This window comes from Lygodium microphyllum, chromosome 8 (assembly GCF_053477565.2).
Source record: "Lygodium microphyllum isolate KBCC chromosome 8, Lygodium_microphyllum_v1.1.10, whole genome shotgun sequence".
In the NCBI taxonomy this organism is placed as follows: Eukaryota; Viridiplantae; Streptophyta; class Polypodiopsida; order Schizaeales; family Lygodiaceae; genus Lygodium; species Lygodium microphyllum.
In genome coordinates this window covers 3329645-3346383 of record NC_141142.1, presented here as the reverse complement: position 1 = coordinate 3346383, position 16739 = coordinate 3329645, and the positions used below count along the sequence as shown (strand labels likewise).

The 16739-nt window shown below is 38.7% G+C and overlaps 2 protein-coding genes across 2 annotated transcripts in view; both read left to right on the top strand.

The window, feature by feature from the left end:
• The window catches only part of LOC148031907 (uncharacterized), a 31674-nt gene extending 18362 nt beyond the window's left edge, over nucleotides 1-13312 (top strand). The window contains exon 4 of the mRNA XM_087682486.1: nucleotides 12796-13312. Within this exon, the coding sequence (XP_087538612.1) occupies nucleotides 12796-13005 (210 nt within the window). The 3' untranslated portion in view covers nucleotides 13006-13312. The remainder of the gene's footprint in view (nucleotides 1-12795) is intronic.
• On the top strand, nucleotides 13187-14882 carry LOC148031906 (uncharacterized). The gene is made up of 3 exons (XM_087682487.1): nucleotides 13187-13379; nucleotides 13568-13671; nucleotides 13780-14882. Exons 1-3 carry the CDS (start codon nucleotides 13187-13189, stop codon nucleotides 13855-13857), a joined length of 375 nt encoding a protein of 124 aa, XP_087538613.1. The 3' UTR covers nucleotides 13858-14882.
• The last annotated feature ends 1857 nt before the right edge of the window (nucleotides 14883-16739 follow it).

Sequence of the window (16739 nt, the reverse complement as noted above, 5' to 3'; positions counted from 1 at the left end):
GTTTTGATAATTACTTGCTAGTCTGCTAATAATCAGCCATGTCCTTGTCTTGATTGCTGACTTCCAATATCATATCGAGAACCAAGGCTGCCTACATGAAGTCTTGTTCTTCGACATATTAAGGTGTTGCTATTGATTGCATTTACTTGCTACTCTCATAGAAACATGAAACAGAAAATGAGAACGGGGAACGGGAATGGGGATGTCGATCGGAATGTCAAACCTAGGGAACAAGAATGGCATTAAAAAAAGTAAAATTCATTAAAAAAAAATTTCACTCATAATTCATGTGGAGTGTTAAAGCCAAGGTATATAATCCACAAGGACAAATCATTTTAACTTTATAGATATCATGCATCATTCTAAAACTAGTCACTATAAAGGCTTAAGAGTTAAGCTAATTAATTATACAATACCTAAAACATATGCCATAAAACAATGAACAATGAACTAAGTGGAAAGAACTTAGAATATCCCCAAAAACTTAAAAAGACTACAAATATGAAGTCTAATATGTAGACCGAAGCAAAATGCAGCATGCAAAAATAGGCCAAAGGTCAATCACAAAACTGTAAGTATAAATATAATACTGGCATGGTACAATGGCCCAAGTGTCATCAAGATCATATACATGTGTCATGATAAGCAAACTAAATCAAAGGTCATCATGATCTAAGGCTTCTCCAGTTGCTCCTGGAGTGTGAGTCTCATGACCATGTGTACCATGAACTACTGCATCTCCCTCAACATCAGTATGTGTCTCCTCTTCTTGCTACATCTTCCACTTTGTAAATGGATTGGGCTTTGCTCTCATACTATTACATAACATCGTTAAATTAGCACTAACAAATATTAGATTATTTGTCCTGTCCACACCAAGATGGTTCCTTTTCTTTGAAGCAATGTGAACGTATGTACTTCACAATTGCTCCAAATAAGAGGAGCTAACTGACTAACTTAAAATATGGATGGCTAGTTGTTGTAACTTAGGACCGTTTGAACCATAGTCCTCCCACCACAAAGCTGTCCTAATCTTATAGTGATTCTTCTGTATATTGCCACAACCAAAAGAACCTCGAAAGATCCTATAACTTGAAAGTTGGTTTCTCATCTTTCGTCTAGTATCATGATCATGCACTAGACGAGACAATATGAGTCTCCATGTATCCATAACCTTAGTGTCATTCTCTTGACCCTTGCCTTGGAACTTAGGATTCACAACAAATGCAGCCGCATGCATGGGTAAGCTATAGCAGTTCCATCTTGTCACAACTAAATGGTGTATCTCCTCATATGCCTCATCATCTAATGTCAAGTCTTGTAACTTTTCATTCAACCTATCCATAGCCTCGTATACCTTGCCAATGCAAGGCTGTATAGTATCCATAGTTCTCAATAAATGCACAATAGGTGATACTATAGCATCTATTTGCTTTACATCATCCCAAAAAGCTGAGTTATTTACTTTCTCCAAGCATAAGATACGTGGAGTATTTGCCAATACTGATGAGGTAAACTCATCACTAAGAAATAATTGCCTCAAAGCACTATTGCATTCTCTCAATCTACCTAGCATCAAGAAGTTAAAGACAAATCTAGTGTTAGAGTATTTTAAAAGCATCTTCTTTGACCTTAGAGAGAATCGATGGCGAAGAAACTTGTGATTCAAAACAAAGCTAACCATTTGAGCTCCTTGCTCTATAATAGGCACAATCCATGACAAGTTACCGATATCCTTCAATAGGTTATTCAAGCAATGAGTCATACAATATGAAATTGTGACATACGGATAATATCCCTAGATGATAGCACGTGTTGCCCTATTTGCAAGCTCTCCATTTGCAACAAATCCCATCACATACTTTGGGCCAATAAGCTCAATACCTGTAACCCACTTTGCTATAAGTACATTTGTCGAATCTCCTGTCCTCGATACATTGTGAGAAGATACGAAATATATCTCCCACATGAATAAGCGACCATGCTATGAATGGATTGCCTTCGTGTTTCACTCCAATCATTAGTAATCAACGAAACTCCATTTTTTGCCCATAGGCTCTTTTTAGTCATTACTCCTTGCTCAACAAGGCACTTCTTCTTGTTGAGCAAAGTGGTGTGTAAGGTCTCTGATGATAGAGGCACATACGAAGTTCCATACTCACTAATCTTCTTGCACATCAATTTAAAATACTCTAATTTTAGTTGCACAAAACTAAATGTGGTCATGATAAAAAAAAATGAGCCACTGATGCATCCACCTCTTCCTTCTTCTTTGGATTCCAACTAGCATCAAGTGTGCTCTATCTACGTGCAACATGTGATGCTGTTGATGCCATGGTTGATACAAAGCTTGCAATAGGTGTGGAGATAGCACTTCTTGATACTGATCTTGCTATAGACACATTTGATGGGGGTGGTGTCATAAAAGTTGCAGGGTTAACTGCAAGACGTCATGGTCTAGATGCAAGATAAGCTTCTTGATGTGCTATACGGTCACGAAGCTCCCTTTGCTTCTCCAAGGTCACATTAGGACAGAGTTGCATCTCTGAATTTGGCTCATGTAAGAGATGAGCTCGAAACTATTATACACAAGAGGAAATAAGTGGCGATTGGTATTCCGTATTGGCATATTCTAAATTTCAAGAAACTTTGAGAAGTTAAAATCAATGAAAATTCAAAATAAAAATGCTCCGTGCAACGGTTTACCTTGTTTGCTCCACTAGTTCGCTTGTATGGGCAAAGCTTGTACGTCTGTGGTTGAGATTCTCCACCACTCAATAGGGAGTCCGCATTTACCTCTTTCCACCATGACCAATCATTGTACCTTCTTCCTCAACCACCAGCACAACAAGTGGGATGGGAAGATGAAGCGATTTCAGGGTTGAATATTGAAATAAAACTGGCTGGCCACTGCGCACGAGAGAGAAGAGAGAACTTAGAAGAAAGAAGGGAGAAGGATGGAGAAGAGGGAAGTCGGAGAAGAAGGAAGAGAGAAGAGAAAAAGGAAGTGGGAGAAAAATGAAGTAGGAAGAGAGAATGGGAGAAAAAGAAAGAGAGAAGATTGAAGAGAAGGCTGAAGCAGTTGGTTGTTGCCTGTGTAATACAAGTAGGCAGCGTGTAGCATGGAGTGGCGGCTGGTGGACAACATGGTGGGTAGAGGCGTGGCGTGCAGTTTGAGCAGGAGATAGGTGACAGTCACGGAGAGATGAAACAAGCAGTAGAAAGCACGAGCGAGTGCACACCGGGTGGGAGTCGACTCGATTAGGTAAGTTCGTGCCACGTGGTGTTCTGATAGGGAACGCAACATGGAACGTTCCTTGTTAGGAACAGGACAAGGAATGTCCCACCCAATAGGGATACGATTCTGAGCACATGCCTACTAGAAATGGCGATTTGGCATCCTGGGGGCATTCTGACCATTTCATGTCACTAGGGTTGCCCAAGTCACACCTTTGAAGAAATACTCTAACACAGAAACATAAATAGAAACCGTACGTGAAGAGCATCCTGCCACGGCACAAATCAAACCACGAACCGGCTAGGTAGAGGCTATAAGCACACTTGCTGACCACGAAAACTTGCAAGAAACCTTTCTTCTTCACCAAGAAACCATTGCTCCAAAACACAAAGAAATGGCACATAAGAAATTGCGAGAAATTCTTCTATCCTCTCCATAAAAATAAGCGTGAAGCATAAGAGAGGAAAGCAAGAATAAGAAGGCAAGTGTTATGCCGAAATGGGAGAGGGAGAAATGAAGCGTGAGATGAGAAGATAAAGAAAGAGAGAGGGTGTAACCACCTCAACCTTTCAGCTCCTCCAATCACCCGACAAGCCTCTTGCTTTTCTTTTCTTGACATTATAAAATTTGAGTTGCATACATTTTGGCTAAGGTCTAAAGACCCTTCAATTTTTGAAATGGGACAAAAGGTGTTGACCATTCTTTTCCTTTCTACATTTTTTTAATGTGAGCCTTTTGGACTACACATTTTACATTGTTTCATATTTGAATTTCTTGACGAGGTACATTTGCAACGAGTCATTTTACAAAAAGTTGTTTCCATGTGAGCACATTTTGGTGCCTATTTTTGCACATATTTCTCGGTTATCAATACTACAAAGCATAGACTGATAAAAGAACACAGTTAGGGTTAGGGTAACTCAGAGACAATGAACACGGAAAATAACAGAAGTGATATAACTACTGAATATACAATGCTCATGCAGTAAACACACTATGTAGTGAATGAATACCGAACCTCGAACTCTTGTATCTCAAGGATTAGGTCAGGGGTAATGAGCTGGAGAGAGTGTCGTACTCTGAACAAATCCCAAATTGCAGCAAGGCAGCCTCTAGATGTCGAACACCAACAAACGTAGCAGTGAGAAGTTGGATTTGATGTAGACGGCAATGAAAAGAGAGAAAGACTAAAAACGTAGGCTACAGGAGAGAGAAAGACTAAAAATGCAGGTTGCAGGAGAGAGAGAGAGAGACTAAAAGCGCAGGCAGGACAGTTTGCAGGAGAGAGAAAATTGTCAAATGCAAGCTGGCGACAGCTTGCAGAAGCTGGGCGATAGTTGGAGGAGAGAGAAATTGCCAAACACAGTTGCAGATGGCGTGGCAGGTAGTACGACAGCAAGTCTGTGCAGGAATAGCAGTCGCCTATGTGGGATCAACTCCAAATTGCGAGAAGGGGCCTGGAAATCAGGCGCCAATTGATGTAGACAGCAATGGATAACTTCGATTGAGATGTCCTCCGTGAACGGGGTGTGGGTAGCAAATTGAAACACTTGAAATCTGCAAAAACGAGATTGAGGGCTGAATGGAGGGCAGCATACTTATTTATAGAAAGTTTGGGCCCTCCCAAAAGGGTTTGTGTATGTGGGACACAGAAACTCTCTAGGATCGCGTTTCTTTTAAATAAACAAGGTTTCTTCATTAATTTAGCATGTTTTGGGGCTGTTTAAGTAAAGTTAATGTATTTTTAGCTCAACAACACCCACCACATCGATAGCAGATACATCTGGTGCACCAATCATCGATCACGCTTTTGCTAACCATTACCTTTGACATGCTTCTTCTCAAACTAGCCACATCAGCACATTGAATCAAAAGAGTATAAAAAGGTTAATGTTTATGGAAAAAAAAGGGCATGTCTACAACATATTTGGTGAGTGCCATCATAACGACTTTGACTTGCCACAACTCTCCTTTGCATCCTTATTTGCAACCTCAAATCCTACGCGGCTACCACCAGTTGCAGTTGCCCTACAATTCGTCATGCCATGCTTCAATACTATCCCACCCATCTGCTCAACTCGAACTAGTCATTTACAACTTTCAGCAGTAAAGCCCTTGTTCACACTCATTGTCCTTTCCAAGCTTAAATTGTGCAAAAAAATTGGGGATTTTCTCAAAATCTCCCAATTCAAGCCCAATCTTCAAAAATTTTGGGGCTTTTTATCAAAACAAATAAATTCTTTATCAAATTTGAGAAATCCAGCCTTGTGTTTAGCAAATTCGGGGTTTTTCCCAATGTTCACTCAATTCATGTCCAATTTTCAAAAAAATTTGGCACTTTCATCAAATTCTTGAATTTTATCACTAGATTGAAGAATTTAATGCTCAACTTCATCGAGTTTAGAAAATTTTATTGCGTACCACCAATTTCACTCCAATTTCACTTTCAAGTTTGGGACTTTCCGTCAAATTGGCCGAATTTCACTGACAAAATTGGGGCTTTTCTAAGATTTGGTATTCTCCATCGAAATTGGAACCAAATTCAACTTATTCAATCATGCCAATTTGGTTTGAAGTTGAATTCGGCCCAAATTTTGATGTATGTCAAATTTGGGATTTTCACTTATTTTTACTCAATTCAAGTCCAATTTTATATATTTTTTGACACTTTCATCAAGTTCTTAAGAATTTGATGCTCAACTTCATCAAGTTTATGGAATTTTGTTTCATGCCTCCAATTTCACTCCAATTTTGCATTCAAATTTGGGGTTTTTCATTAAATTGGCCGAATTTCACTGACAAATTTGGGGCTTTTTTAAAAGTTGGCATTCTTCATTGAAGTTGAGGCCAAATTTAACCTTAGGCCAAATTCAAATTATCCAATCAAAATTGAGGCCAAATTCAACTTATCCGATCATGCAAGACAATCAAGGATGCATGTGATCAAGTTGCCTCATTGTATCAAGTGTGTAATGTAGTGTGAGTTGCTTACTTGCATAAGCAACTAGAAGATGCTCTCATGGAAGGAGGAGATAGCATGGATGCTTATCTCATTGGCATCAAAGATCTTTGCAAACAATTGTTAAATATTGAAGAAGTCATACTAGATAATCAACTTGTTTCTATTACTTTGAATGGTCTACTTGAATCCTATCAAGATTTTGCTACTACTATGCGGTTGGAAACTATAGGCAACCAAGTTACCTATACCTTTGATGAGCTTGTGTCTTTTTTGTTGCAGGAAGAAGAAAACCATCTCAACCGCAATGTTACTTTGGTGATCAAATAGGCCTTTTCCACCTATCCTTGTGGAAGGGGCAAACCTAAAGCCAAAAACAAGCTTATTGGTCAAAAATCAGCAAACCTTCATGCTGGTCATCCTTTTACTTCCACACCTTTACATTGAAGGCCTTGTCCCATGCTGGCCCATCCTCTTTCAGTCCTTCAAAAGGTACATTCAATAAACCCAAGAGGTGCCATTATTGCCGAAAGATGGACACGACATTACTAAATGTTAAAAGCACATTGCATAGGAGGAGGAGGAGTCCGATCTTGCTATCATATATGAGACCATGAGCTATACTCGAGTTTGATGGTTATACTTTTTTCATTCCATGCGAGTATAATACTCCTATTTGTGATACTTGTTTTTCTATCATTGATGTGGCTTTTACTTGGTATTTTGACAGTGGTGCTTCTAAGTACATCAGCTCTTACCAAGCATTATTTTCATCTCTCTCTCTTGTACCTTAGGCAGGTATTGTCATGTGTGCCAACAATGCCTTTAACCTAGTTAAAGTAATTGGTCATGTGCAAGTTGTCTCTATTTTAGACACTTCTTTAACATTGTAGGATGCTCTCTATCTGCTCGACATCAAGAAGAATCTTATTTCCATTTCAGCCATTGCAACTTTAGGGTTTCGAGTAATTTTTGATATCCCTCGATGTGCCATATATGATGATCAAGAAGCTTCTCCCATTGTCTTAAGGCCACTATTGTCTTGATACATAATCAACAACTTGCTAAAACTCCTATTGATAGTGCCCAATCAACAAAGGAATCTCTCCAAGATACACATTTATGACATTAGAGGCTTGGCCACATTAACTATCGTGTATTCGTGAAACTCTAGTCAAAGGATATGGTTAGAGATTTTCAAAAAATCCATCTATCATCAAATCACATTTGTGAAGGCTGTTTAGTTGATAAGATGCCCTATTTTTTCTTTCCCAAGGATTCTCATGTTGATTCTTTATCTATTTTGCATCTGTGATCCTATGTGTACTAAATCTCTTAGTGGATTCCTCTATTTTGTCACCTTTATTGATGACAATTCCCGATTCACTTGGGTATATGGGTAGAAGTCTTAAGTTCAAAGTCTTCTCTTGTTTCAATACTTTTATTGCCATGGTGGAGAATTAAAGCGCCTTTTGCATTCAAACCTTTCATACTTAAAGGGGGTTAATATATTTGTAAACAGTTTTTGGAGTATCTTGCATCATGAGGTTTTAATCATTAGTGCACTCCTCGTTGCTCCCCACAACAAAATGGGGTAGCGGAACAAAAGAATAGATTGCTTATGGAGATGGCCAGATGCATGTTGAAGAGTAAGAATTTACCAAATTCTTTTTGGTTCAATACCATCACTCCTTATGAGGCATGGATTGGCTCCAAGGCTTCTCTCTCTCATATGAGGACTTTTTGGTTATTGGCATATGCTCATGTGCCTTCTCAGAAAAGACACTAGTTGGATGATAAGACTTTACTGCATACTAATTGGGTATAGTGCTGAAAGCAAAGGGTACCGGCTTTTTCAACCTTCTGCCAGTAAGATTATTGTCAGATGAGATGCTATCTTTGTTGATAAATGCTTCTCATACTTTGTTGGACTATAAAAGACTGCCTATTATCAATGCTTTAACATCTTTGATAACTTATTACCGCTCTTCCAAACTGGTTCCATGGCTGATCCTTCTACTCAGCCTTTGTTTCGACCATCTATAGATACATTATAGCATCCGCGTCATCTAATTTAAAGCCACTACAGCAGCTTGATACCTTGTCCCATGAGCAGCCCACTATTGATGATCATTTGGAGCATACTAGGGCTGAAATTCAGCAGCCTAAAAGAGTCCCTTGTTGGTTGCTAGATACTCTTCGAGAAAGCAAGCAATTTCTTCCTTTGGCTACTTGCACATGAGCTGTCACTCGCAAAGAACAAGGTAATTTTCTTGCGTGGACATTGGTGGCTGTAGCATGCAATGAGGAACTTTTATGCTTAAATATGCTTTTTCAGATGATTGTTGGGTGGATGCAATGAAAGTAGAGATTGATTCCATCCATCAGAATGACACTTGGAAGTGACTTGTCTCTCGGCAAGCGTGCAATAGGTACCAAATGGGTTATAAAATTAAAAGAAAGTGAGATGGTTCTATTGATAGGTGCAAAGGCAGCTTGTTGCTAAGGGCTATGTCTTGTAACGAGGATTCGAGGAGATTGTTGCCCCTATCTCTCGTATCACTGCCATCATGAGTATTATTATCCTTGCTTCCCACTTTCATTGGGAGGTACATCGGCTAGCCATGAAGATGAAATTTCTCCATGGATATTTTCCTAAACAAGTATATATTTCATAGTCTCTAAGATTTGAAGTCAAAGGATCCGGGCACAAAGTTTGTCATCTTTGGAAGGCTTTGTATGGTTCAATGTAGGCTCCATGAGCTTGGTATGCTCACATGCATTTCCATCTATTGTATCTTGGCTTCCAGAGTAGCCCCATAGAGGCTACTCTTTAAATACGATGTTAGGGATCTGATTTTATTATTCTTATGCTTCATGTTCATGACATGCTTGTCACTGGGATTAATGTTGGTTAGATTGAAGCATTTAAGATTGATTTACACCAAGCCTTTACCATGATAGATATTGGTTTATTTCAGTATTACTTGGGTGTTCAATTTGCCACCATTGAGGTGGGATATCGTCACGATACAATCCAAGTATATTGGATAGCTTATTCAATGCTTTTACTTTGAGCATTGCAAGCCCATATCTACTCCCTTGAAGCCTGGTTTCAGATTTACTTTTGATGTTGGTAGCAAATCCTTTGATACTACTTTATATTAGTAGATTGTTAGATACCTGATTTATCTATGTCACACGAGCCTCAATCTTTAGTTTGCTATCTCCTAGTTGTGTAGATTCATACAAAACCCTTCAATACTTCATTGGCAATATCCTTTGATATCTTAAAGACACCTAGAATCTTGGCCTTCTATACAGTGGTGATTCCTCGCCCTCTTTGCATGGATATTGAAATCTTGATTGGGTTGGATGTTCAGATTTCCATCTCTCTCGTAGTTGCAACTGCTGCTTCTTTGCAATCTCTTGTTTCTTAATTCAATAAGAAACAAACTATAGATGCTTCTTTTAGTTGTGAGACCGAAGATAAAGCAGCATTCACAGCCACAATGGAGCGTGTTTAGCTTCACAAGTTACTTATAGATCTTCATGTGCACTAGACGATTCCAATACTCATTTGCATTGATAGACACAGTGCTTTGGCTATTGCTCGAAACCTAGTGTTTCATTTTTGCAGAAAGCATACAGAAGTTCATTACTATCATGTATGTGAGTGGATGTTAGTGGGAGATATAGAGTTCTCTTATGTACCCATTGAAGATGACTTGGTGATCTTTTCATGAAGGCTCTTTCTTGATCAAAGTTCTAGGCTTTTCAGCAAGCTTTGAATTGGACTTTGGTTCGTCCATGACCATGCTTTGTACCGTCATAGATTGCTATATTCACTTGGATAAACTTGTGTAACCATGATAGTATATCTCTTTTTATTTTTTATTTTTTAGGAATTTGTTATTGTTCCTAGATTAATAAGTCGGCTATACATTGATAGCCTTTGATCCATGAACCGGGCTTCCTAGGTATTTAAAGTTTAAACTCTCATTAAATGTAGTTATTGCCTCTAGTGCCCTCGACACTAAGTTACACTAGGGTTAGGGTTTCAATTAGGGTTTTCTATGACAGACCACGGTTAAGCCATTTAGGGTTTCATTTTACTTGGGCCAACAAAATTAGTTTGTTGCTGATTTGGATTTTACAAATATATATGATCAGCTTTGCAATGGCTAGAGGCATGAGTAGTTTATGCTTAGAGAGAGTTTTTTGATGATGCATGGGTGACTATTGTCACAAAGCAGTTGAGGCCTAAGGTGATGATTGAGAGTCACACTTCTCCTTATGTAAGACATAGAGGTATAGATGCTACAATTAAGGTAGTGAAGTACCTTCCTTTATTGGCCTGCTTTGAGACACGATTTAGAGTAGTTTATTATATGTCAAAAGTGAAGTATGACTGGTAAAAGATGCTGGGATTATTTGCACCCCTTACCTATACCTAATAGGCCTTGGCAGAACATTGCTATGGATTTTATTTTTGATCTTCCTAGAATACCTATGGGAAATGATGGGATATGGACTATCATTTGTAAGTTTAGTAACCAAGCGCATTTTATTCCTATGAGGAAGAAAATAAAGGCTAATCATATGGCATGCTAGAGGCGATCATTAATGATTTAGATCTTAGGACGATCGGTTTGTTTTGGAAAGGGCTATTTGAAAATGTGGGTACTAAACTCAAATTTTCTTCGTCCTTTCATCTGCAAACTGATGGCCAGTCCAAAGAGGCAAACTCCATAGTTCCAGTTCTTTTGAGATATAATGTATCTAAGCATAAGACATAGTGGGAGCACTACTTGCCTTTGGTAGAGTTTGCATATAACAATATAGTGCATCGTTCCACTGGTGCGGCTCCATCTAAGGTCGTGGAGGGTGGCAAGAAAGTGCCTCCTATCTAACACACAAATTATAAGATCTTTGAGATTGCTATGAGGAAAATATGGATGTAGCCTATGAGAAGGTATAAGTATGCACTTTAGAGGTGTCAAGAGAAGTAAAAGAGGGCAGTTGATTGCCATGGGCATGCTTTGCAGTTTGTAGAGGGCGATTATGTATTGTTGCATTTTGAAAAGGCAAGGCTGAAAAAGATGAAAGGTATCAAGGTCATATGATCAAAACTCGTAGGTGTAGTTGATGTTTGAGCTTGTAAGGCATTAACCACACCATCAAACTTTGGAGATAGCTTGTAGAGTATAGTCTCCCAAGATGGGGTGGATTGCGTGTGGGGAAGCTGATCTAGGATCTTTGTCACCCTGATGAAAAGTGACTGAATTGTATCAGCAGCCTCAAACCTGATATTTTGTAACATCCATAGAGGGTCACAACTCACCCGAGCCTTGTATATAAGTTGAAGCTTCTTGCGCACCTCTCGAGAAGTCCTGCAGGAGGTAATTGCTGGAAGGACATCCTTTGAGGTACAATGAAGGAGAGCAGAGTTTTGGATACAACCAATGTTATTGATGACATGGCAGCCTGCCTTGTGCTGGCTGATGTGGCAGGCAGTGGAGTACCAGCAGGACACTAAATATGAATTGGATGGGATGTCAAACTAGTGCTTATGTGGCAAATCAAGACCTGGTGATGTGCCAATCTGTCATGATGGTTGGAGTGTTACAACTTACACTCTTTCATGCAATAGAAACTGCATGCTGGAGAGAGAGAGAGAGAGAGAGAGAGAGAGAGAGAGAGAGAGAGAATTTTCCTCTACTGCCTTGCAGAGTCTTCAGCTTTCATTTAGTTTGAGTTGTGATGGTAAGGCTAATTCGTTTGTTTGCTGTCACTGTGGCATAGACCCTTTGTGGAACATGCAAAAGATTATTTAAATCTGGTATTGTTTATTTTCATTCATCGTGTCACAGACCATTCATTGATTGTGGAAAACAAACTGTTATTAGTTTATACTTTTGGATAAGTCCATGTTTCTTGGAGTATGTTATGAGTTAATACATGGTTAGTCTGTCCTAGTAATAGGCTCAATACGTTGTGATTCTTGAAGAGCCATCAAAACCACCTTGATAAGTCATTTCTTACACGAGTTTAGGTGGGGTTAATAGAGAAACCACTTGAGGCAAACAGTGGTGAGGGTCAGCATTGACGAACTTACATTTTGATTTTGGCAGCTATGCAACTCTCGATTTTTGATGGAAACTTAGTAGGTATTTTAGTAAATTTGCACATGTTTGACCAATTGACTCAGTGCACGAAAATGGCTCAGTTTGAATGGATCCATTGTTGACTTTTGAAAGGCAGAAGTTCATTTGTCCCAGTATGAAGCCAATAGGCTCTCTAAATTTTCTTCAATAAGCTTGTAGCTTTTAGTGGTCTCCTTTTAACAAGAAACAAGACCCATTCAACCTTTTTGTTCAAAGAATAGCTCAATACAGGTCATACAGAGCCTAAAATGTTTCTCAATTGATGGCTAAGTCAGTTCTCTTTGGAGAAATATGGAACATAAAAATTTCATGACTTACTAAATTAAATATGATTACCCCACCGTTTGATATGATTTCGTGATTGTCTTCCCATTTTGTGCTCTTACTCTGTGTTGGGCTTATCACAACTAATCAGTGAAATTGCATGGCAGGGTATCATTTACAGTCTGTTAGGAGAGAAGGATACAGCTGAGAAGCAATTCCAGATTTACAGGAATTTGTGCCCAGATGATTATCCAGATCGGGACATGCTGGATGGGTTTATGTCAAGATTACAACAAGGAAGCGAGATGCTATTTAGCTCAAAGGACAAGTCACAAAATACCGCTGCAGGACAGGAGATGAAGGCCACGGATCAGTGAGCAGTTAGTGTGTTATTTACATCAAAGAGTGTGACTCCTAAACTGATTATTTGGTCAGCTTGCTTCAACATTTTTTCGTCTTTAAAAATTAGTGACCATCAGAGTGAGGCATATGAAATAAGGGCTATCAAAGAGCCTACCTATAAGCAAGGGGTTTCCAAATAATGCTGGAGGCACTACTATGGCATGTCTCCAAATCTGCGTTTTGGGAAGGTTTCAGCTTTGCTTTCTGGAGCAGCCAAGTGCAAAACTTTTGTATATGCTTATCTTCTTGAGGTGCTTATGTATCCCTACAATTTTGTACCCTTATATCTTCAAGTGTGCATGCATACTTTTCCTTGCAACTTTGCTGGAGTCCTGTTACATACTGACTTGTGAGTTTATACTGTCACTAGATCTTTCTAAGATGGCACTTGTATCACAAGCAGTAAACTGATAAACTTGCACTCACTGTTCACATATACAAAAAGATTGTTCTGCAAGAGACCGATTGCTGCATAGCACTTGTTCTTCTTGTTACTATTTCTACATTTTCACTGAGTTTCTGATCTCATATGTGTAGGCATGTGTTTGGGGGGCCTATATGTTAGTACATTGGAAAGAGATCTTGCTGTCCTCTTACAGGAAACTTTGTGGAAGAGCCTAGGCAAGCTCATTCTTTATCTGGTAAGTAAAGGGCTGGTTTACTGCAAGAATGTCACTGATATGATGGGGGACACTCTCGCTTTATTCAAAGCATAGACTATCTATGCCATGCTGCCTGATTTGAACCAGGAGGGTGCATCATATGCAGTTGGCTTGCGGGATTGCGTGCTTTTAGGGATGGGAATTCACATGCACGTGTATGACTGAAATACAGCAACAAATCCTTACGGGTTACTTATGTTGGGTATCCTGATGGCAGCAAAAAATGTCATGCTTAACTTGGAGCTAGCTTTCTCTGCAAGTATAAAGTTCCCTTTTGAGAATATATTGCATGCCTTCCTTCAGTTGCAAAGCAATTAATTCTCATTTTCCGAGTGTTTTGAGTGTATGGAGACAGTGGAGTATCTTATGTGCGCTTTCCACATGTAGCTATTAAATCACTGTTAGATTTCTATGCTCACATGATGTTCGGCTGTATTTCTGATGTTATGGTCCAAGTATTTAATATCATGGACTGTCTGGAGCCTTGTTATCTCATCTTTGCATGGCATCCATCCACACATGCTTACAGTTAGAGAGGTTTGTTTAGACAGATTCATGCGGCCATCTTATGCTAAGGTTGCCTTAGGCTTTCAACCACACATTTAAAGATCAATGTTTGGACAGTGGACTTGGAAGACCTTGATCCCTAAGGTCTTTATGAACTCATCCTAAAACAAGTTGGAAGCAAAAAACAGAGGCAGTTTGCTCAAGGTGCCATGTTCCATGACACATCGTGTGATGCCATGGGGGAGTACTCATTATTGGCTCATGCTTGGATTAAACCTGTGAATGTTATTTTTGCCATGATTAGTGAAAAGTCTGCTCCTACCAATGGGTCATTAAACAGATGTGTATTTGCTAGGAGATTGATCAGCAACTCTGGGATCAGAAACGAATGTCTGCTCCTACCAATCTGTCATTGGACAGATTATGTATTTTCTGGGAGATCAATCAGCAACTTTGGGATCAGAAGTGACAGACATTATATTGAGCGAAGAATGGGGGTCTTGTAGTTGTGCCAACATTTTTTACAGTTTTCCTCACAATTTCCACATTTGTGCATGCACAATAAAGCAATCTGCTTCACTTGAAAGGAAAATAATTTAGGCTTCAATGCTCTAGATTTTTATATGTTGTGTGAGGTACCTAAAATGTAATATTTTTGGTTCTACTTGAAACTATAATTTTCTGTTGGCTTGTTACCTTTGTCATGTTTTTAAGAAAAACATATATCATATTGCTCACAATCTATAGCTTATAAATCCGTTAGCCAAGTCTAATAGATTGGCCTTTCTAATGTGTTTCAATGGCCTTTTGGCGTTAGATCACATGGGTATCAGTAGCTTCACATAGGCAAAGAAAAGAAACTAGGCAAATACTTTATGTGATCACCTCACCTCAGTACATAGCAGTTGACAGCTTTGGAAAACGGTGATTTTCTTTTTTTGAATTTGATTAAAAAAGAAGCTTTCAACAAGCATGTATTTATTTTGATCAACAACTCAATTATATTGGCTGTAAATGGTCTAAGTTGTGCAAAACATCCTCATTATCTTTCTTGTTTCTTAAACTTGAACATCCTTAAGTTCGACGTGATGGAAATTCCATTGCTCACAAACAAACACCTTTGATAGAAGATACAAAACCCTTCAATTCAGAATTTTGGTGGGATTTTCACATCTATTTAAATGTCTTCTCCATTTTTACAATTAGTTTGTTAAATAGAGTTCAAGGTTTAAAACCATCTTCTTTGAGATTTTGAAATTTTTGCAAATCATTTTGTGTTAAACCTCAATTTTTTGAGAACACTATTTGGTGGCCATTCAAAGGTATAGCACGTGGGATAAATGGCCAATAGAATGCCATCTAATGGTCCCCCATGTGTTTTTAAAAAGCGACTTATAGAGGAGAGAATTTTTCATAGTTAAAACTATACTTTTCAAGCAAATACGCAAGTGTTTTAATTGTCAAAACTATACACATCATATGTCACTTCTGAAACAAATTTGGGGCATGTTGATGTTTTTATCTAGTAGACCTAGGTAAGATTGAAGGGTTCACAAAAGAGTGACAATGAGGGGCTGGTAGAGTGAACACTCCAAGATGTAATGTTTTAAGGTTTTATACAATCTAAAATATTGAAGTAATTTACATGGCTCACATTAAGCCTAGAATATTAAAGTAGTTTACATGGTTCATATTAAGCCTATATGGAACAGAAGAGTTTGTATCATGGCTTTCTATGGCTAAGAAAGTGCAACTTTTGTTCTAAACTAACATTGAAAAAGGGTGGGGTGGGTTTTGCTTTTGATTGGTGTTAGAAGAAAGGGTTGTAAAGGAGGTTCAACATGGCCACCATAAATCTCCGGAAGGAAAGTGAAGAGGAAGAACAAAGTAGTAATAAGTTGATATATCTCTCGACAAAATTGCTTTGCTTGGTTCGTCATAGTGCTAGATTGTCTAGCTTGGTTTGTTAAGGCAAGATGGGCGATTTTCTTAGATCACCTAGTTGGTTAAGAATGTTGCTTGGGAGTTGGTTCCTTTGCTTGAGGGCAAGCATTCATTATCATGCAAATGGGTTGAAAATGTTTCCATTTGATACATTTACCTAAGTTCAAAGCAAGATTGGTAACCAAGGAAGTCAAGCAAGAGAAGGCGATAGACTTTGATGAGATCTCCTCACCACTAGTCAAGATGACCACCCTTTGTATGGTGCTTGCATGCAATATTTAGGGGAGATGGGAAACCGTTTGTGGGATCCAAAGGCTAGAAAGATAGTGAGCAACCATGATGTAATTTTCAATGAGGAGAAGATGCATAAAGAACCCATAAAGATTGTTGAGATATGCAAGGTGGTATTCCAAGAGGATGGATGATCACAGTTTGAGTAGCATGTATATTGGATCTCATATGATAAAAGGCTTGTAGCAAGGAAATGCTCACATCGAGTAGGTATTGATATGATCTATAAGAGTCTTTAGAGCACCATAAAGATACACTTCATTTATTGATTGTGCCATGGTGATAGATTGTAGGGAGCATTCATG

What these genes read in the sequence shown, in the direction of transcription:
- LOC148031906 (XM_087682487.1), top strand. Translation starts at nt 13,187, where the DNA reads ATGGCATGTCTCCAAATCTGCGTTTTGGGAAGGTTTCAGCTTTGCTTT. An exon ending in GTCCTGTTACATACTGACTT is followed by an intron (nt 13,380 to 13,567) that starts GTGAGTTTATAC and finishes TCATATGTGTAG; the next exon opens with GCATGTGTTTGGGGGGCCTA. An exon ending in GCAAGCTCATTCTTTATCTG is followed by an intron (nt 13,672 to 13,779) that starts GTAAGTAAAGGG and finishes GATTTGAACCAG; the next exon opens with GAGGGTGCATCATATGCAGT.